General features: G+C 51.4%; 1 protein-coding gene across 3 annotated transcripts in view; it reads right to left on the bottom strand.

Moving 5' to 3' along the window:
* Window positions 1-22504, bottom strand: part of Abtb2 (ankyrin repeat and BTB domain containing 2) — a 171642-nt gene that overhangs the window by 18189 nt on the left and 130949 nt on the right. For all 3 annotated transcript variants that reach the window (XM_033756482.1, XM_033756481.1, XM_010612615.3), the window contains exons 2-3: window positions 21587-21733; window positions 16945-17158 (exon numbers count right to left, since the gene is read on the bottom strand). In XM_033756482.1, the coding sequence (XP_033612373.1) occupies window positions 16945-17158; window positions 21587-21733 (361 nt within the window). The remainder of the gene's footprint in view (window positions 1-16944; window positions 17159-21586; window positions 21734-22504) is intronic.

The following is a 22504-nucleotide window of genomic DNA, read 5'->3' as shown; positions in this document are numbered from 1 at the left end:
CACCCTCACCCCCACCCCTTTCCCTGCCCCCTCTGGGACTCAGCCAGAGGTGGGGTTCACTCACTTTTCTTGTCCTCTGCCAACTTGGCAAGTCCCCCATGGTGAAAGCCCCACCAGAGTGATTCACAGGCCAATAGATTTCATGGCCCCAACAGCCAAACTTTGGCTTCATGACAGTGGACACCCAGCCTGCTCTGCCCCCACTGGGTCTCAGGGAGAAGACACCACCCCTTACTGCTGGTGTCTCTGATGACAGCCCATGTCGGCCTCCTGGCTCCTTCCTGTGCTCCTATCCCTCCTGATCCCTTATCCGTCCGTCCTTTCTTTTAAACTAAGCCAGCCAGTGGGCACTAGGCCAAGGCAGGAAGCCTGTCCTATACATGTTCCACTTCCTCTGCTACCCTGGGCCTTTGAGCACTGGGCCTGCACTGTCTGCCACCTTTCCCCTTGGCACGCAGCTAAGTTCTCTAACCAGGGAAAAGTCGGGCACTCTCTCCTCAGCTACTCTGAGCCAGCTCCAGGTGATGGCCAGAAACTGGCCCAGTCACTTATCTCAGGCCCTCAGGCCTTAGGTCATCCTCACAGTTTTAATAGTTTCTCTTTTTGAGGATGAAGGATTCTTTTGCTGAACAACTACAAGCCCCAGAATAATCAGATGTGATATGGAAGGTGACTCCTTTGGGAAGTTATTCCGATATACTGGTCCTGTCCCTGCAGGAAATGTACAAGTCACTAAAGTGAGTGTGAGGGGAGGTGACAGGCTGGGGAAACCTCACTGGTCCTCACCCCACTATCGCCAGCCAGGCCAACACCTGTCACCAGCACACGGACCACAGTGCTTGAGGCTTTCCAGCTCTCCTTGCCCACTGCTGTCCCCTCACGAGGAAGATCAACTCTTCCCCTCTGCCTGTCTAGATTCTATTTAACCTTCAGGGCTCAGTGCCAGTGGCACCTCTTTCTGGAAGCCAAAAATCTCTTTCTGCTCTGAGACCCACTGTAACCCCCTATGATTCTTCCAGCAATGAATGTGTCCCACCTCCCTAATAAGCCTATTCCTTCTAAGGTTAGGAATGATGCCTTGTCTCTGCTTTCTCCAAAATATGCTTAACCTGAGGTCTCTCACAAGACATCTTCAATAAATGTTTGCTGAATAACTGAAAGTATGGATGAGTATTAGTAATTAAGTATAACACACCCAAGTTTTCAGCTATGGACCAGGTCATGTTTCTGCCCAGAAAAATAATATTCAATTTTCAAGGGCACAGTGTTGACTCATGAGAGTGGGAAGCCAAGGCTTGATGGGGGGAACTTGTGTAATCTAGGAAGGTAAAACAATCCAGTCATGAACTATTTCTCTGTTTACAAGCTCTCCCTTGGTTAAAAATGCGCATTTAAACCCCCCAACAAGTAATTTAGAATTGTATTATGAGACAGGAAGGCAAACTCAGAGAGAGACTTCTATATATCAATTCTTCTAAAATAAGGAAAAGGTTTCAGTTAAACCATCACTGTTAGAGGTGGATGTGTAAATAAAACGATAATTCATGATCTGCCAGCCATTCTTCCTCACAGTGGCCAACAGCCAAGGCAAAGTGCCAAGTGCGGCTACTAGACTTCTAAGCAGGCATCTCCCAGCTGCACTAGGGGAAATCCAAGAGGGAATTGGGGAACCATGAAGCCCAACCAGATGGTGTCTGGATTCACTCTCCTGTTTCATGTGTCTTAGTATTTCGTGTGTGAGAAAATGCAGGACTGGTGCCCTCAGTGGTGTACACCAGGGATTGGCTCATTGGCTTCGTCCTATTATCTTGCTCAGAGCCTGGACAGTTGAAATCTATACTTTCTGGACTCCTTTGCAGCTAGGGTTCCAGATACAAATTAGGTTTCACCATTAAAGAGGCTGCTCTAAGAGATCTGGGAAGTAGACATGAGGCTGAGGCCACTTTTGTGTCTATTTTGTTGTTGTAAAAAGGTCACAAAAGCATGAAGTATTTTTGGTTAGTTTCCTACGGAACATTGTAGTGTCTAGTTTCTATCCTCTTGGTGCATCCCGAGACAGGGGTAGGAGTGGTGAAAGCAACAGCAAAGATGCCTTGATTCCACCACCAACCTTGAATCACAGCTCACAGGTGCATGTTTGAACTCATGGTTTCAGGGAGCAGTCCTGGCCCCCCATGGATGAGCTCTGCTGTCCTTGGAGCAATTCCTTGAGGCTCAGCTTAGCATCTGTTCCTTGAGCTCTTCCCATGATTCTGTTAGTCCCTACTTGCCTGCATTAAATCCCTTCCTGCTTAAAATACCTAGAGGGGTTTCTGTTTCCTGAGTTGAATCCTGATTAATATTTTCAAATACAGAAATCCAGATCATCTCTGCCTCTAACATGGTCCACCTCTAAGCCAACATCTTCAGGCCTTGTCCTCAGTCCTCCCACTCCCTGGCTGGTGGGCCTCAAGTAGGTAGTGATAAACAATGCCTGGGTTTCTCAGTAATATTCCCATCATGGGCTGCAGATTCAGGCTGTTTCCTTTCTGGTCATTTCACCAAGCTCCCTCCCTGGGCTTGCTGAGGAGAGCTGGCCTGTGTCACTGCACATTCTGGAAAATCCCTACGAAAACTCCCACCCGCAGCGGCTGTGCGGTGTCCCAACTCCACAGTGAGAGGGAGAAGTGAGGCTGAGACCAACTGATGCATGTGTTTCTCCTGTCTCTGCTCTGTTCTCGCTCAGACAATCGGCCATTTTCCTCTTCCTTTGTCCCCTTGGGTGCGCTTGGCTGTTAGCTATAAAATGACATCCTTGTCAGGTCTCACAGCCTCTGGATGCTCAGGAGAAAAATCAGTGAGAGCGCAAATAACATCTCCCAGGCAAAGCAGCTTTCAACCTGCAGACTCCCAGAAAGCATCTCTGGTCCCAGTGCTATCCTTCTGCCTTAGAAGACAACAGCAGATCCCCAAGGCAACACTGCCCAGAGCTATCCAGCAGCAGCAGGCACGGTACTGGGCCCCTGGCCCTGTGGCACAGGCTCCAGTAAACCCTGGAGTGTGGGATGGCTTGCCTGTGCCCTCCCAGCCCAGGGACCTGAGGCCCTAGACCCATCCAAACAGCGTCCTCCCTGGGAGAAAACCCTAATTTCTTCAATACAAGTGAATCGGCTCCTTACCCTCATTGGGCCTGTATTAAAGGAGGAGCTGTTTGAGTTAGAGGTTTCCAGACATCTGCACAGAGAGAACCCTTCTGTTCTTAGTTCTGCCTGTCAGCAGCTCTACCCGCTGCTCAGGGTCAGGTGCGTGGGCTCTGCCAGGTGACCGCCAGACTGCAACCTGCTATATTCCCAGTAAGTTAGACTGTGTGCTCCTGGGAAAATTACTTCACTTCTCTCAGCCTCAGTTTCCTCATGAGAAAAATGGGTCTCAATTCTTAGGCCACCTCCCAAGACAGCTGGAAGTACGGGTGCAAAGTGCTTAGCTCAGCCTTGGGACGGTGGTTCGCGCTCTGTGAACGTTAACTATCACTGCTAGGATAGCATCTGTTGCTAGAGAGGCCATAGGAATCAGTCCTATTAAAATGCCTCAGCTCCAGCCTTCCTACAGTCCCGCCAACTCCTGGCCTCTCCCGACAGCAAGTGTAAACACGTGAAGCCGGCAGCAGCCTGCGGCGAGCTGCCCGCCACCCCCCCTCAAACCCAGCTCTTGAAGCAGAAAAACAAATGCAAGGACCATGCTGAGCACAAATTCTCTGGCAGCAAAGGCTCTGGGCCTCGGCAGTGAAGACCTGTGTGGGGGAAGGGGCGGTCAGGAATGTGTCAGGTGGGCACAGAATCTCTTGGGCTCTATGACCCTTGATGTCCACAGTGCGGCCTGTGCCTAACTTATCTTGCCCCCAACACACACACACGCACACACGCACTCACACTCACCCTGTGGTCATCGACTTTCTGGGAGCACCTGCCTTGGTGTGGACAACTATTGTCACATGGGGCCAGTCCATGAAACAGAGCAGGGAAATGGGTCTTTGGATGTGATCCTGACCAATTCCTCTCACTGATAGAGGAGGAGATGGAAACCCACAGAAGCTAAGTGCCTCACACAAGGTCACACAGCCAGCTCAGAAGCAAGAGTGACACCAGACCCAATGTCACTGTTCAGCTTCTCTTCATCTCTCCTCTTAAGGTAATCATATTGATGATGAGCCCTACTCTGTCACTCCAAGGGCCTCATAAGGCCCCTCAATAGGACCAAGACTTCAAAAACTATTTTCCCCACTTAAAAAATGAAGGAGAAAAGGCTTCTTAAGGCCTTGGTTTTAAGAGGTCCCTGCAGCCTGGAAAAAAATAAACCCTGCACCACTCCACAAGCAAATGACTTATTGGGATTATAGTCCTATAAGCAGTGTCTTAACAACATGGAATGGGAAACACCTCCAATTTCCAGCTCAAAGCAGGCTCTGATCTCCCCAGAGTGAGCAGAATCCTCTGAGCAAGGGGCAGGGTGTCAGATGGCACAGGCCTATAACTGGGGGCCAGTGACCCAAGCCCCATGCAGGAGAGAGCCTCGGGCCTCTGCACTGGACCTGAGAGTGGAATGTCTGGCCAGCAGGTTTGTCCCATCCTTCTGGGAGAAGTGGGCACAAAGGCTGGATGTGCTCACCAGCTGGGAGGGAACAGTCTGGGCCTTGTGGTCACCTCCACTCTGGGCTGTGAGGACAGAGGCTCTGGAGGGCATTTGGGATGGGTTCCCTGGGCTGGGAGGGACACCATGACTTGGCTGGTCCCTAGTGTGGCTTCCCCACCCTGCCTGACAGCACCCTTGGAGACCAGGGAGGCTGAGCTAGACACCCACAGGCACCCATCAAGGGTGGTGGCCGCCACCGTGCCTCCATCCTCAGCCCTCAATTCTCCCACCAGCTTCTCCCCCTTCGGTGGAGGCATAGCCAAGCTCTAGAGTTGATGGAGTCGGCCCAAGTCCCTGCTTCTCACGGACCCTGCAGGGAAACCCATTGCTCCCACACCTCCCCCTGGCTTGTCGTCTGGGTGGGGATGGCAGAGAGCACTGCAAAGATGGCCCGACTTCTCCACTGGAGCGAGGGCTCCACAAACAGAGATGTCTCTGGGAAGGTCGGGCTGGCTCTGGAGTCCCTCTCTGTGGTTTCCTGGTGATTTAAACAGAGGCACTGTGGCCCCAAACCAAGCCAAAACCTCCAAGTAGAATAAAACCAACATTGTCCCACTGACGTCCTATTCCACTCCCAGCACAAAGGAAGCGATTCTAGTCCGGCTCACATCTTGGATTAATTACTTCTCTAGGATTTCTTGGTAAACCATTCTGGTTTGTGGCTCAGCTTAGAGTCAGAGCTGGGCATGTTTCTCTCTTCGGACCCTCAGGCTGCCTCAGGACTTGCAGCTGACCTGTGGCACAAACTCTGCTTGGAGCCAGGCAACTTCTGGTCCAGGCGGGGCTTTGAGCTTTCCATGGAGGAAAATACACCCTTCATAAAACTCATCTGGTACAGATTAAAGGCACTAGATAAAGCCTGCCTAGATTCACAGATGACTTGTAGTTTTATTTGGTTTCTTTTATTGATATTGGGGCTTGAACACAGGGCCTTATACATGCTAAGCATGTGTTCTACCCTTGAGCTACATCCTTAGCCCTCTGTGGTTTCATGTGTGGGGTTTAGATGGAGTTTCTGTGTGTTGCCTACACTGGCCTTGAACCTCTGGGCTCAAGTGATCCTCCTACCTCAGCCTCTTGAATAGCTGGGACAACAGGCATCTCCCACTGCACCCAGTTGGATATGCATGTAGATGCCACCTACTGCCTCTTCCCAGTGGGTGTCCTCGAGTCTCAATGGCAATCTATCGGCAGTGGGGTGTGAAGCCAGTCGCAAAGACAGTTGGGGCCATCCAGGGATAATAGAAAATGACCAACAGTGGGGCACCTGGTGCTGTCCTAAGTTAAGTCCCTTACATCTACTGATGAATTTAGTCCTCATACCTCCTTTATGAAGCAGGGGCTTTGTTGGTTTTCTTTGTGGTGCTGGGGATGGAACCCAAGGCCTCACACATGCTGGGCAAGTGCCCATGGCAACAGAGGTTCATAGGAGGCCCACCTTATCATGTGGGGAAACTGAGGGCAAGAGAGGTGAAGAGTTTTGCTCCCTGACACACACCTGACCAGTGGTAGAGCTAGAACATGAACCTAAGGTGTGGACCTGAGCCCAGGCTCCTGAAGAGCACATTCTGTGCCACTCAAGAGCAGTCCCCCTTGGCCCTGGGTTGCCTCTTGACTTTATAACTGGGGCAGGGCAGGTTCTCACCCCTGGGATTGGAGCTCCCTTGCCCACCTGCTGGGGAGCTGCTTTACTCTGGAGTGATTTCTGAGGGGCAAGAGGAAGGGATGCTGCTTTGCCTTTTGTCCCTGGAGGCCTGGGTTGACCTGGGTACTGACAAATGGTACTCTTCAGATAAAAAAGGAAATAATTCCCAGATAAAGAGAGAACTGTTTCACAGGGGAACTTTTCAACCATAAATTACTTCCTGGGGAGCGGGAATCCCAGAGACAGGGCTCTGGCAGTTTCTGGGAAGGCAGCTCGGATGCGGGGGGTGGAGCTGTCACCGGAGAGGGTATGACCCAGATCCCACAGTTGTCTGTGTGGCCTGTGTCCTGGAAGAGGGTACTCAGCCATCTGCCCTTGGGACCTGGGCCCGACTCCAGGTGGCATCTCAGGTGGGAGAGATGGTCCAGCTTCCAGGAGACACTGCACAGTCACCCAGACTTCCAAACTTTCCCTGTTGGGTCCAGGGCACCTGCCCCATTTCTCAGGCCAGAGCTTCCCAGTACCGTGTGGGCAGCTGGTCCAGTGCACAGAGTATCACCTCTTCCCACACAGTGCATTGGGATGGAGTGCTGTGACAGCAGGCTGCTTTCCATGTCGCTGGGGTGTGGCTCTTGGCCAAGAGGCTACACCTCACCTGGAGGCCCACAGCGGTGACTGCCAGAGACCTGTTCTTTTCCCATGCTGGGCCTCAGCATGGCTGCCCAGAGACTGTGTGGCTCTTTCACCATGTGAAGGCAGATAGGGCTTTAGTCAGTATGCAGGCGCTTCTCTCCCATAGGCACCTGCCACCACCCTCTGCCTTAGGTGCCTGTATCCCATGGATCCCTGCTGGGTAGGGGCAGGGATGCCGGTCTTTGTTTAGGCTCACAGAATGGGCTAATTCTGTTCAAATGCTGCTGAGTGTAATCTCTAGCAGCTGCCTTTCTTGTCCCCCTATTGCAGTGATGGAAAACCTTTTAGAGCATTGTATGGTAACAACCAACCCGCTGCGGCATGTGTCATAGGTTCACCACCACTGCCCTATAGTCTGAGACAGAAAGGTGTCCCTTTCAGGGTCCAAATGAAGTACTTCCAGAAATTTCTAGGAGGAGGCAGGGACGTGCATAACGGGCAGACTCTTGCCTGGCAACTAGTGGTTTTGTTGATGGGGCTGGGGCTCAGGGATGGTGGTGTGGACCCAAACACTGCTATAAGGCAGGCTTCTGGTTGGGGCCTGGCCCTACTTTCTGCACCCACATCCCAATAGCAGCCCCAGGGAAGGATCTGGCATGGGTTTTTGAGTGGCACTGACATGGCTAGGATTTCCTGAGGGCCTACTCTGTGCCAACAAGGCATGGGGCTGGCCCATCTGCACATATTGTTACTTCTGAGCCTTACAGTCACCTGCAAGGGAGGAGCCTGCACTTTATAAACGTGGAAATCAAAGCTTTAAGATGTTTGGACACATGATCAAGGTCACATGGACAGCTACTAGTGATCTGGCTGGCCCTTAAAAGCATAAAAACAAAACGAGTGTGCTGGGACCTTTCATGATACCAAACTGCCCTACAGAAGACGCTATGAGCCCACTGGCCAGGAGAGAACCAGAAAGAGGCAGGATAGAGTAAAGAAAGACTCAGGGCACCCTGTGTCCAAACTCCAGCTTTTGCATTCACAGCCTCATCATGCCTTCAATGTGTCTTGGAACCCAAGGTCTCAGGAGTGTGCACCCCAGCCTCCTTTCAAACCTGCAACCAGTAAAAGAGTGTTCGGGTAGGGGTCCCAGGCAGCTGTCAGCAGTAGCCAGGTTTGTTAAGAGAGGAAATCTTACTTGGCTGGCAGGCAAGTAAGAGCAGGCCAGAAACCAGCCCAGCCTGGTTCCTGATAGGCCTGAGCTTGTGTCCTGCCCCATCCTCAGGGTCTGAACTGTCTCCAGCTCAGCCTCAGAAGCTGCCGTAAGAAAGAAAAATCAATTCCCTTTGGAGCTGGGATTTCCCTGCACTGAGCACTCTCAGAATCCTGGCGGTACTGCAGACAAAGGGGATTGTTGCTGCCCGTGTTAGAAAAACACTGTGAAGGAATGAAGAGAGCTGCAGTTCCCAGTCTTCTTTTCTGTGAGGACCCAGTGGGTGCAACAATGGGGCAGGAAGTTGCACGTAATGGGCAGCCCCTGGGGGTGCTTGTCAGAGGCCGGGCCAAGATCCTGTCCTGTCATCTGGCATTGCTATTTTCTTTGTCTGCCCCAAATCCCTGGCTTGCTCCTTCTTGGATGCTGGCAGATGCCCACATTCAGGCTGGCCATCCAGAGCCAGCAGAACCAAGTCTGATGGGAAAGAGGCCCCAGGAAGTTGGGAGCAAGTTGCCCAAGTGCCCTAGGCAGAGGAGGTGCCAAGGGAGAGACTCAGATCCTCAGTCCTCTCTCCTGGGAAGGGGAAGGGGTTCGTTCACCAGTGTGAATTCCTTGCATTATCATAAGTGGACCATCCTGCCTGAGCTCTGCTCTGTCTCTTCCCAGCTGTGTTCTTGGCCATGCCTCGGGCCCTCTTAGAGCCTCAGTCTCCTCATCTGTAGACAGTTTCGTCCAACAGCTCTGCCAGGAAGCTGTGTGAAGTATTTTTCAGAATGCAGAGCTCTGTCTCAGAGCTTCCAGCCTGTGCAGAATGAATGGGATCCCACCACTCCCAGGCACACAATGGCCGCCTGTCACATTGGCCCTATGGCCAACCAGTAAGCCAGAGGCCAGTGACATGACACAGCACTGACTGTAGTGACGTTGATCTCTGATTCAATGGACAAATGGAATCCAGGTTGTAGAGCTCTTTGAAATCCTTGGGTGGTGTCATAAATCTAGTATTTGTAGATATCTTTATCTAGAACAATCCTCACTTAAGTCTTGAGACATCTGGTCTACCTTATCCTTTCTATCACAAACCTGGTCCTGGCTACCGTTGTGGCCAAGTTAAGATAGAACCAAGGTCAGGAACAGAGGAGGTAGGTATATAGGTGAGGGAGAGAAAACACGTATTCTGAGAAGACAGGACTCCTAAATTCACCAGTGTTTTGGATTATTTGTGCATTAAACATAGGTTAGCCATTTCAGTCCGTCTATAGGTTTATGATAATAGTATTTATAGTGATATCAGCAGCTAACATATATGAGAAGCTTACAAGTTCTTTTCACGTATTCCCTCATTTGATTCCCACAAAATCCTTTGAAAGCAGGTCAAGTCATTTTGAATTTCAAGCTGGAGGAAGAGGGGCTCAGCAATCAAATAACTTGATGAAAGTCACACAGCTAAGTGAATGGCAGAGCAGGGACCCCATCTTACAGCCTGACTTCAAAGATCCTAACCATTAGACTCACTGCCTATTTTATTGACTGCCTACTATGTCTGTTCCGGGGTCTGGTCTATGTCCTGAGGACACCTCAGGCACAAGGTAGGAACATGGTGCTTCTGTTTTAGAAGGGTGAGGAGAGGACAGACTAGTGAGCAAATCAACACTCACCCATAGCAATTTCAGGTGGAGAGAGAACAAAAAGAGTGGTGGGGAGTGTCTGGGGGAAGGAGGTCCAGCACCCCGCATACACTGCAGACGACATACAAGTCACTTCGGAGGTAACTGCAGATGCCAGCCTGGGAGATACACGGAAGCAAGTACTTCATTCACCCAATAGCTATTATTTCATGTACTTCCATTTTGGGTAAACAGATGGGAATTTCATGCACAAAAAGGGGGAGAGGAATAGAGAAAAGAGCTTAAGATTGCAAATCTTCTTGAAATGGTATTTAGGGGAATCACAAGTCAGTAGCATCAAGCCACTGCTGCCATCATCTCTATTATTTGATAAGAAAACACTTTCGCAAGCTGAGCAAAAGATTAACGAGCCCGCTTCTTTAGCCCGAGCACACAGCCTATCAGTGGGCGCCTCTGATTTATGTAAAGTGCTCCCTAGAGGGGGACATTCCCCCTGCTGCATCTGGAATGGAACAAAGGGCCGCCTCTCCTCATGGGGGGCCCTCATTTGTTAGGGGCATGTTCCCAGAACTCGGGGAGCACCCCCAGAAGCGGGCAGGGTGCTCCACTTTCCCAAGAGGAAACTGAGGCTGGCTTGCTCGAATCAGAGCCGCAGGAAGAGGACTGGACTTGACCTTGAGAGCTCTGAGCACGTGCATCTGCCCTGGGTGTCCGCAGACCTTCTGCCTGACCTGGGAGCCTTTGAGGAACAACACTCAGCAAAGACTTGGGGAAAACACACCCATGTGTGTACTTCTAAACACCACAGTTCTACTGGGTGGTTTCTTCTAAACACAAAGTATAAATAAAGAGAAAAATAAAAGTAGGAAGTAGGGAGATAGATCTTTCTCAAAGGGAAAGCGGATCAAGAGACGGAGGGAGGGAAAAGGGATGAAAAAGGAAAATAAGATGTGTTGTGTCCAACTCCCCGGAAGGGATGTGAACATGTCCTGCAAACATGCACTAATAAAACAAAACAAACAAACAAAACCCCAGAAAAAAACAAAGCAAAAGTCCTTCTGTGAGTTGTGCCGCCTACCTGTCTGAGTCTCCTGTGGCTGTCCTTTCAGGCCCAACCACATCCCCAGGCTGCCCTGACACCATCCCACAGCCTTCTCCAAGACTCCTTTTTTTGGTACCAGGGATAGAGCTTGGATGCTTGTGCTTACAAGGCAGTGGGTGGCACCACTGAGCTAAATCCCCGGCCCAAGACTTTCTTGAAAGTGGTGGTGATGATGAAGACAAAATCCGAGCTATACTGTGAGACTGAAACTGTTCTGTGTGCTTTGTGTATATTAACAATTAATCCCATGGCACCCCTAAGAGGTGGGCACTGCTGTTCCTGGATTAAGAAACCAAAAGAAGCAAAATGACACAAGCGAGGCCACCCAGCTCCCAAGTGACAGGGCTGGGATTCAGGTTCAAGAGAGGCCAGACCCTGACAGCCACCTTCCTCTTCCCTTTCCACTGCCTGCTGGCTTTTGCTTGTTTTAAAATTTCTGTCTTGTTTTTATTTCCCTCATTATGCTGGAGAATGGGTCACACAAACCATTCTTTAAAACTCTCTTATCCCTTCTCCACTGATCCACAGAAATGGAGAAACAAGTAAAGCCCGTACAGTAGGGTCTGTCCCTCCATTCAACCTGTTTGGAGACACAGTTTTACCATGTAGCCTAGGTGGGTCTCACATTCGAGACCTGCCTCACCTTCCCGGTACTGGGACTACAGGCACGCGCCACCACACCAGGCTCCTGTGCTCTCCAACGCCACCTATAACTGGCCTCTAGGGGACAGCTTGAGAGGGCAGCACTGTTCATAGTTGCGCTGTCATCCACAGGAGCAGTCCTATTCATAACTGCTTGTACGAACACCAACAGCAGTGGTTGTATCAGTAGTAATATTAATTGTACGGTAGTATGAGGAACTCGATATTCCCGGATGTCACTTGGGAACCATAGTTTAAGAAATGCCCTGCTCACTCACATGTTTATGGGTGCTCACTGTCCAACAGCCTTGATATCAGTGGGGAAAGGTGGACCTTCCAATAGGCACCCTGACTTGAACAATGAACACATTTTATTTTCTTGAATTTGTTCGGCAGAGATTGTGAGAATGGCTTTATTTTTTTAATTCTTTTTTTCTCTCTTAAAAAAAAATTCTAAAACAAGGCATGTAGCAAAATGTGAGCACTGGCTGGATATTTGATGCTCATAAAAATTATTCCCTACCTTATGTTTGATAACTGTGCTGTAGTCACTTTTAAAGGGTTCTTACCTTTCAGAGAAACATACTGAAATATTCACAAAGGACACGATTTCTGGTAGGAGCCGGGGGGGTACCCAATTGCTCACTTTCTCGAAATCTGATAATATTGAGCAATTGTAATTTTGCTTAAATGAGACAATGGTACTACGGTTCTCTTTAGACTCCTATCTTTTAAAAATGGACACTAAATATGTATAGGTAAAATATGATATTCACATTCTTTTCCAAATAATCTGAGCTGAGCAGTGAGAAATGGGCAAATAAGATTATGAGTTGATAACTGCTTCAACCCTTTTATATTAGTGCATGTTTGTGGCCCAGAGTAAATACATTCGTCACCGGGAATTGGTATGTATATATATGGCATTGTGTTTGTTTGTTTGATTTTTGAGACAGGGTCTCACTATGTAGTTGAGACTGACCTGGAACTCACTGTGTAGCCCAGGCTGGTCTGGAACACACAGCAATCCTCCTGCCTCAGCCTCCTGAGTGCTGGGATTACACCACGACCACCTATATAATATGGCATCTTGATCTTACTCACTTCCCTTCTTTCTCCTGTCTTCATCACTTCCAGTTCCCCTCTTCCTATATATCTTTTTTTTCCTTAAACAAAATTTTATTAGACTTATGGTTAATTCCCATTACCATTCACATAAATTTCCATACAATACAAATCCACTTCATTTTCTCAACTACAAATGTTTTCATGACATACACAATTTTGTTACTATCATTAGGTAATGTTCATACATAGACAGATATCTTTAACTTTTTATTTTACATTGAGTCTTCTGGAAAAATCACAAAACTCTTGTATTCTCCCTTTGCGACCCTTCTGCTCCCTCTTCTTTTTCTCCTTCCTCCCTCCACTCTCTTACAGTTAATCATTTCTCTTTACCACTAATATAAACCTATGTGAAATATTTTGTAACTACATTAAAAACCCCGTTACTCTTAAAAGTTTTACCTCTAGCTCTGGCCCAGTTCAGGAATAACTTATTTTACTATTGTTATGGGAAGAGCTGCCCCTAGAAGTCGCATGAATCTTTATCATTTCAGTGGTTGGGGGTCAGGAACTCAGAAGCTGATTTAAAAATGCTGTTCCGACTCAGTTTCTAACGGGGCAGCAGCGAAGGTGTCACCTGGGAATACGTATGTAGTCACTTGAAGATGTGAAGGAGGTGAACGATTTGGTTTCAAATCCAAAGGAGCTGAGAAAGGTGGTTATTTGGAGGGGTCTTCCGTTGCTTAAGGGCCGACATACGGTCTCAGTTCCTCTAAAGAGATAACTTTTTGATTTGTTGATTTTGTGTACTGTTTTTTTCTGTTTCAATTTCATTCATTTCTGCTGTGATCTTTATAATTTTTTTCCTTGTCTTAGTTTCAGATTTGGAGTCTTCTTGCTTTCCTGATAACTGTTAAAAACTAGATGATGGTAGATAAATATGGGAGGGGCAGCCCTACTTATAAAGCACATTTTAATGTGTCAGACACCGAGCTAAGTGTTTTACTCCATGGCTTCTAATAACCAGAAACATCCTACTATTGTTACCATTTTGCTGATGAGGAACTGACATCCAGAAAGACAAACTGACTTTCACTGCAACAGACAGCAGGGATAAGAACCACAGGACAACTCAGGGACCCATGGAAGTTGAGCCGCAGGCATTCTCAGGAGCCACAGGTCCTGGAACAAGGCAGCTGAGAGCTGGACCACACACGTGCCTTCTGCCAGGGTCTCCCCTGGGCCCCGGCCTGGACACTTGTGCACGCCCTAGCAGCCCCAGCGAGAAGAGCTCTGTGCGAATTGGGGACGAAGGACGGCATCAGACCGGCCTCGTGTCCCTCCTGGGGCTGTGTGCAGGGCCACCTTGACAGTCCTCTGATGACGAGGACTGGCTCACCTCCTGCCTCGCCCTTGGCACCTCTAGCCCTGTCTCCCTCCATTCTGCCTGATGCCACTGTCTTCCAGCCATCTGCTGGCGAGCTGGCGGGCCTCCTGCCTCTCTCATTCCTCAGGGGGACAAGGACAGAGGAGCCATCCTCCACCCAGGCTGCTGGCCTGGCTGCCTGGCTCATCCCTCTGCCTCCAGGAGCGACTAGCAAGGACCACACTGAGCCAGATGGCTGTCGCTGTCCTCTGATCTCCCCGGATCCCCGACAACAGGTTCTTTCACTTTCTGGCTTGATCTCGGCACTGACGCACCCTGCAAGGCAGCAGCTGTGACTAAGCCTGTGTTTTGGACCCTGCTTTGGGCCCGGCTGGTGCCTGGGATGCCAAGATGCCAACGGGAGAGGTATCCGGGGAGGGACCTGGGAGGGACCTGGGAGGGCCCAGTTCTAAGCTTTCCCAGGGTGAGGAGGGTGAGATCCTGGGACAGGAGGGCAGGTGGAATTGGGATGGCCCGGAGGAGGTGGCCCTAAAGACCAGGACTCACTGGAGTGTTCCTAGGGGTTTGGGATCAGACCTTAGCAGCCGGTGCAGAAAGCCATAGCCTGACATGGAGACAGGAAGGGCTCTGAGGCCAGAAACCTGATTTTAATCCTTGCCCAGCCACATAGCAGGTTGGGGGCCATGGCCTGGTGCCCACATCTGTGATGGGGGTCGTGACGGTAGCTTCCTTGTGGGACGTGTTGCAGGGCATACAAAGGAAAGAAGAAGTAGAAATGCTATGAAGAGGAAGAGCACGTGTCAGTTCACTGTTCTCCCAGATAGAACACTTTGGCCCACAGTGCAGCGGGGCAGCCCGAGGTGTGGGCTGGCACGGGGATCTGAGCCTGGAGCCCCTGCCTCTGTGCTTGGCTCTCTGCAGGCACAGGGCTGAGGACAGCAGAGCCCACTTCTGCCCTCAGCTTCTGCTATTTTTGCAACTTCCTCCTCCTGCCTCCCCGTCCCCTAGGCGGCTCCTGGGCCAGGGCCCCTGTCTGAGAGCTATCAGGGCTCCTGTCCTGAGGTGGAATAGGAAGGAGCTGCAAGGGACGAAGCAGGCAGAGTTGGGGGAACAGCCCCAAACTCACAGACGTACTCTGGGAGCCTAGCGAACTCCAGTCACCCAGTGCACCAGGAGAGAAGGGCTCCCCAGGGATAGTTAGGTGTCTAAGCTGAAGCACATGTGTGTTACCGCTTGGGTCAGCTGTCGGGACCGCAGATAAGAGTCTGGAGCTGGAGAGAAGCTGCCTCCGCGTGCTGGATGGAGCCTTGGGCCCGAGATACTCTCCAGGTCTGGAAAGCCAGAGGCTTCTCTGTCCAAGACAGCCCAGGGCCATGTCACAGCCCCTGGGCCAAGCAGCTTAGCTGCCTTCACCGAGGAGCCAGGGCCTGGGCCCAGCACCCTTGGGAACCTCACCAACAGCAAGCGAATCCCTGCGCCCCACCCCGTGCCAGCCTCGCCTCTTCTCGCCCTCCCTAGCCCCTGAAACTGAAACACTCTCCGCAAGGCAGAAAGAGCTGGGGCACAAGGCGCGTCCCGGGGCTCCCCTCCCATGAGAGGCTGCTCGGCATCAGCTAGGGTTCTCAGCCTTCCCACTCCCGGAGAAATAAAGTGTGACATCACAGTGCTACTGGGAACACTGAGTCATGGCAGCATTTACTATGCGTGTGTGAGAGAGGCCACCGCTGCTCTGCGCTTCTCCCTGCAGGGGCTGCGTCCTCACCTGCCTCATGGCCTCTCCCCACTCACCGCTGAGAAAGGAGGCCAGGGAGGCCCAGATCCGTGCACAAAGCTCCCAAGAACCTTTCACAAAGGCCAGAGCAGTTTTCTGTTCCCAGGCCACCTAATCCCACAAGGCCCCCGACCCCCAGATCTCGGGGTTGCCAGAGTTTCCCTGGGGGCTTTTTCAGGAACCCATCTTTGTCGCCTGTGTGGCCTGTGACTGTAGAGGAGCTGCAGAAACGGGCCTGGCTGCGCAGCAGGCCAATGCCACCAATGCTGACTGCAGACAACAGGCCTCTGGCCAAGGCCCCAGCCGCAGTCTCTCTCCCAGATGGGTGGAGTCTTTGGTCCTCTGCCTCTCCCGCCCTGCTGTGAGGTGAAACGTGCAGATGGGGCTTCCTAAGCCCAGGGAGAGGGGTCTTCCGTCCCCTGGGCCTCAACACACAACTCATGAGCCCACAGCCAGTCTCTACCTTGAATGGCCGTGTGACGGCCTCCAGGTGAGGCTCATGCCAGCACACATGGTCTTGGGGCGGCTATAGAAAGCATACGCTCTAGCAGAAGATTCAAGAAGGCTCCAGTGCACAGGCCAACGTGGGCCCATAGGCATCCCCCACCTGAGTCCTTCCTGGATCTCCTTTGTGCAGTCCACAACCTGTGCATTTATTCTTAGCACCCCTGTCCCCAAATGGGAAAGGGAAGGACTGGACTCAGACACCGCAGTTATTCAACCACTGGCCTGATGGAGATCAAAGGGCTGTTGGGGCCCAGCAATCTCATCTGTGAATGAGTGGAAGGGGCCGGACAGAACCAGGATTCCTGGTGACAGTGACATCATCATGACCAAAAGCGCAGACAGGGCGGGCAGCCCAAGTGCTTTCTCCGTGGTATCTCGGTTCTCACCGCTGCCTTCACCCTGTTCTACAAAGAGGCAGCTGAGTTTCAAACCAGCTGCTCTGTGCTGAACCGGCAAACCCAACACTGAGGACCAAATCCTTCCCGAGCCCAAGCTGCATCTCCCTGGGTTTAAAAGAAACAAAACCCCGCGGCATGCGGGTCAAGCCTTCATCTGTTCTCACAGGTACAGCGGCCAGCTCCGCGGCTCCCCTCACTGTCAGTTGGCCGTCATTTAGTCGGTCAATGCGCATTGGTGGACAAGCCCTATCAGGTGCTCAGCCCAGGGAAGAGGCCTACCGTTCGTTGTTCAGGGTCATTCTTGGGGGGTCCAGGTTGGGGTTCTCCATGGACTCCATCTGTGGACAGCGCAGGAAGTAGTAGAGTGTGTGGAGGGCGTCGGGGGACCAGGTGATGGGCTGAGGCGGCTGGCGGGCCTGGCGGGCTGGGCTGGTGCCTGGACACAGAGGGTGACGTCCCTGCATGTGGTGCATGGCTCGGGAGACCAGGTCGCCTGGGGTGCAGGGGAGAAAAACCAAAGACAGAGCCTGAGTTCACAGCCCACATTCTCCCAGGGAGGCTTGGGGCTAAAGAGAACCAGCTCCCTTCGCTGGCTTAATTACTATTTATCCTCCAGTCTGCAGGCGGAGGTGGAAAGTGTCACCTATGTGCACAATAGCAATTTAGTTTCCCTTTCATTTCCAGTCTTGTCTTAAGAGATAAATTAAACACTCAGCGCTGGCCTCCTCCAGAATTTATGCTAATGTGGTTTCTTTTTCAACATCCCCACACTCTCTCCCACCCCAGGCCCGTCCCTGGCTCTGTGCTCTAGAGAATCCCTCTGGTCTTTGTCCCCAGCCCAGACAGGCTCTGCACAGAGAGGGCCTCTGACCTCTGTTCCTCCAGGACACTGGACAGCCCTGTCCACGTAACGCTCACCTAATGTCTCAAGGGTACGGTTCCTTAGAGATGTGAGTTAATCTGACCTTTACACCTCAAGGGTGTCAAGTGTTATTCCCGTTTACAGATGAAGCAGTGGAGGCTTATCTGATAAACATTTACTGACCCCAAGCATTCTCTGAGTCTCAGGGAAGCTGGGTGCACACAGGTAGTGGGTACACAGTTAGTGATCGGGATGGTCTACACTTGAACCCAGGCTCCCTTGACTCCAAACTTGACTCCGTGAACTTCACTATGATCTGGGCTGCAGCCCATCCTGTCGGGAGACTGTGGGGTCCCAAGCCCCCACATCCTGTGTTGTGTTCCTGTAGGTCAAGTTTTTTCAATATCCCTGCAGCCCTGGACAGGAAGCGTCCCATCATTGTGTGAGACCACAATGCTGAGAAAGGATGCGCTGAAATAGCTCTGGGCACCTGCAGGCACCTCCGAGTGGCGCCTCTGCTAGTGCATTCCCCCCAGGCCTGAGAACTTGAAGGTCTCTCCTGGGGCTCAGCCCCCTCCCCTGCATGGCAGCCCCTTCCATAGGAAGCCTCCAGACACAGCTAATAGGAAAGTAGCAGAATCGAATAGGTCACAAGTTGACCAGGGACAGTGCGCCTTTAAGTGTGCAACAGAGCTAATTCATTCATCTCTCCAATTAACTTTTTTTCTTTTTTTGGCAGTGGGGGGCTGTTGGTGGGGAGTAACCAGGGATCAAACTCGGGACTTTGTGCTTGTGAGGCAGGCGTGGTGACACTACGCTAAATATCTGGCCCTCCAATCAACTTTGATTATCCATCTTCCCGGGACTCTGGGACCAACTGCAGTCCCTAGCGTCCCTCGGACTCCACACAGGGTCTTCCACATAGGAGGCACCAGGCAAATGCGGAGTGTGAAAGAAGTGTCTGGATGTGCGTTTCACTTTTGAATGCAACTTCCAGAAGGCTCAACTTGAGTTTCTTAGATGCCAGATTCTCCCAAGACAGCAATGGTAACAACGTCTGGCTTCCAAACAGGGACAAATGACACTCCTAGAATAGCCCTCTCCCCTGGGAAAGAGTCCCCCTCTTCCCCTTCCTCCGTCCCCTGGTAGTCACTTTCCCTGTACTTCTGGCTCCACTCATCATGAAGTCAGCTGCCTGGGGCTCCCCCTGACCCACAGCCAACTGGGGCCGTGAGTTCCTGACACCCAGCTCCTACCAGAGACTTCGGTTCCATCCATGTGGGCAGGACTCTGGCATCTGCAGTTTGTAAAAGTTCCCCCAGCGATGCTAATATTCAGCCAGGATTTAATCACTGGGATTAAAATCACCAGCAAAACTGATCAGAGCATAGATTCGAGTCAGACACACGTGGCTTCAAATCAGATGTCTGCTACTGTTAGCCACAGAGCCTCAGTTTCCTCATCTGTACAGTGGAAATGATAGTGTCTACCAATTTTGAGGATTCAAAGAAACAACAGATGGAAACCACTTACCATCACTTTGTCACAGACCAAGGACTTGGTAAGGCTGAATATCATACTAGTACTATTGTTATTCCTCTTTTTCTTTTTGGAGACAAGGTCTCACTGTATAGAACAGGCTGGCCTTGAACTAGTGGTGATCCTCCTGCCTCTGCCTCCCGAGTGCTGGGGTTACAAGCATCTGCCACTATGCTCGCCTTATTATTCCTTTGCCCTATAGTCACCTCATGAAGAGCTCATCCTTCTAGACCCATGACCTATGGTTAAGCACTGCCCCACATTTCCCAGGTTAGGAGGAGTCTTGAACCCTGAAATGCTCAGCAATAATCCCAGCCCTGCCCTTGGGCTCCTGAGTGGCAGAAACTGGCATCACCGGCCGCCCTGCCTCCCTCCCTCAGCCAGTTGCCAGGCCGGAGGCTGAACCTTGGCTTCCATCTCTGAGGTCTAAATGTCCTAAGACTTGGCAGGATCATAGGACCCCAAGGAGGAGAAATCAAAGAGTCTGTGATAGCATCAAGGATGCATCTTGTTGAAATTTCATTGCAAAGTCTCAACAAGGGAGAAGCCATTATCATTATTTCTGTTGTTGTTTATTGTTATGGTGGGCAATGCGGCACAGTTCTAGCCAGAAAGCAGGGAAGAGAACCAAGGAAGGAAGGGAAGCTGTTCCTTAGGGCTTCCCCCAAAGGAAGCCAGGAACAAAGAGGCCCCCAGAGAGAGGGTTGGGAACCCTCACAGGCAGCAGGCGCTGGAGGTGCCCAGCTCATCCGATCTAAGCCCCATTTCACGCAGTCCTTCTTCACATCGGCAGGGAGGTAGTTACCCTCGACAGGTGAGGAAAGGAGCTCGGAGCAGTTCAGTGATTTGCCCCAGCTGCACAGCTGCCAAAGGAGTCAGCCAGGACTGGAGCTGGTCATTTTATGTCCAGCTAACGTAATAATAACTTTAAAAATTGGGCCTGCATTTTACACGTCCTATTTCACTCTTTTTTTGTTGTTATTGGTTTTGTTTCTGAGACAGGGTCTCCCTCTGTAGCTCAGGTTGGACCTGAACTCAAGGCAATCCTCTTGCCTCTGCCTCCCAAGTGCTCGGATTATAGGCCTGCACCACCATGCCTGGTTTACCTCATTTTTCCACACACTCACTTCGGTTGCATTATATAAAGTTTCTGTCCCTGGCTGTGCCCCACAGGCTGTGCGAGGAGCCCAGTCCAGTTGGGCTGGGCTCTTAGATCAGTGTAGGTGGGTGCTCGGCTTCCGCAACTTCCTCCTACTTGCGAATCAATTGATTCTAGGCTCGGGGAACTTGGCCTGGAGCCCAGAAACGCCCACCAGGCATGGAAAAACAAGCCCTCCCCCCTTGTTAACCATGAAAGACTTGATTAGAGGTGCTGCGGGTTTCACTCCAGTCTTTCCAACCTCATTATGAGCCATCAAATAAAGATGGCAGGGAAGAGCCTGGAATTGAGCACTATCTTTGAAAAAGGTCTCTAACATCTGGCCACAGGCCTCTAACATCTGGCAGCCTTCAAAGAGAAGTGAGTTGTTTTGTTTATGTTTTGTCCCTTCCCTTTAAAATTTTCATGGGTACAGAGGGATAAAACAGAACGTAAGGACCTGTGCTCCCATAGTAGCTGGATCGACACAAAAATGAAACTTCTTACCCCACCAGGCAGGCTGGACTTGTGGGGTACGGAGAGTTAATGCGTGTAAAATCCAGGGTAAACTTTTAGGTCCACGGTGCTTGGTGCCAAGTATCACTAGTCTCATTAAGCGCTTTAGTCTCAGAGAAAAATTACAGTATCTGCCTCCGCCTCTGTCTCCTCCCTCCTCCACGAGAGGCAGCAGAACCTCTGGTTTCAGAGGGAGGGACAGGGGCGGTGTGGCAGGTGACCCAGCCTGTCCTGTCGATGCTGAGAAGACCTTTCTCTGTCTTCAGGAGCTGCAGGAGACAAACACTAGGTGGGACGGAGCTTATTCCTGTTAACACACACACACACACACACACACACACACACGTGTGTATACCGACTCTGAGCATGGCGGCTGTTCTGTGCCATGCACTGGGGGCAAAGCAGGGGGCAGAAGAGATCAAGTCTCTGTCCTCTTGAAGCCAAAGCCGACATTCTACTCCAGAGGAGATGATAAACTACCGAGGAATAAATATCTAAATGTCAAGTGGTGGTCTGCTCACGGCATCAAGCCAAAACCCCTGAAAGGAGGCACTGGAATGAGAGTGGGAGCTCATTTATAAAAGGGTTTAGGAAGGCCTGTCTGATAAAGTGCCTTTGGTTGGACGCTTAGAAGGAGTGAAGGATCGATGTTTGGGCATCTGGGGAAAAATGCAGCAGAAGAGGGAGTAGTCAGTGCAAAGGCCCAGAGGTAGAAAAGTACTTGGCCAGGAGGTCATGGGCTGGAGCGCAGCTGGAAGATCTAGAAGTAAGCACCAATAGAAGAGCAGGCAGCCAGTCCTTTCCCACTTTCTCCCTCGGACCCCAGCCCTGCCATCCTGCTGGATGGATGTGGAGGCCACACTTACTCAGCTCCGAGATGCTCCCGACGCACGTGGCCAGGAGAGACTGCTCCAGGGTCCGCAGCTCTAGCTGGGCATAGGCGTCGGCTCGCTCATCGTGACCCAGGGACCCGCCATTGTAGGGACTGAAGTACGCAGGGAGGGAGAGGACACCTGTGGGGAAGCAAAGTGGAGAGGTCACCTCGGGAAGCTGGGAAAGCTCCACGGGCCGCAGCCGTGTGGCAAGCTCGGCCCTGTTCCCTGTCTGGACAGAGCAGGGCAGAGGACCGAATCTCACATCGTCACTGCGCCTGGTGCCGTGGGGGCAGAATGAGAAGCGGCCGCTGCAGTCTGCACCCAGCAGAGCCGGTCATTTCTTGGAGTTGCCCTAGGAGCCAGCCTGGCAGGCTCGAGGGCCACTCAGTTTGCAGCGTGCCTGAGCGGCACCGTGGTGAGGCCTGGCTGTGTGGCCGCGAGCTCAGGGCGCTGAGTCAGAGGCGAGGGCCCGTCCCGCCCACCCAGAGGCCAGTGACCCCTGCAGAGTCCTCTCCCTCCTCCATGTTGTCTTTCTCCGTCAAGCCCAGAGGGGCTGGGAGCTGCCGCCCCGAAGGACACTGCCTTTTCCACTCCCAGAAGGCCAAGCATCCCAGCCCTGGCCAAGTCCAATTAGCATTTCTCATTAGCACTTCAACAGCGCTAGCGGAGCCAAGCTGTCAGATCCCATCCCAGGGGCGACAGCCTGCGAAACCCTCCGACTATAATCAGGGCTTCGTGGTTTCTCAGAAAGCCCCAGAAAAGCAAAACCAGGCGTTTAAAATGACATGTTGCTCCTTAAAAGCATGTGGTCACAGAGTTCTAGTTGCAGGGATTCTAGAACAGGGATTCCCAGCTTTTGGTAACTGCTGTTTCTTCGCCCAAATTTTCCAACTTTTTTTTTTTTTTGAA

Source organism: Fukomys damarensis, unplaced genomic scaffold (assembly GCF_012274545.1).
Source record: "Fukomys damarensis isolate Sample0158 unplaced genomic scaffold, DMR_v1.0_HiC HiC_scaffold_27, whole genome shotgun sequence".
Classification (NCBI taxonomy): Eukaryota; Metazoa; Chordata; class Mammalia; order Rodentia; family Bathyergidae; genus Fukomys; species Fukomys damarensis.
The sequence above is the reverse complement of the archived record's forward strand: the minus strand, read 5'-3'. Positions and strand labels throughout refer to the sequence as shown.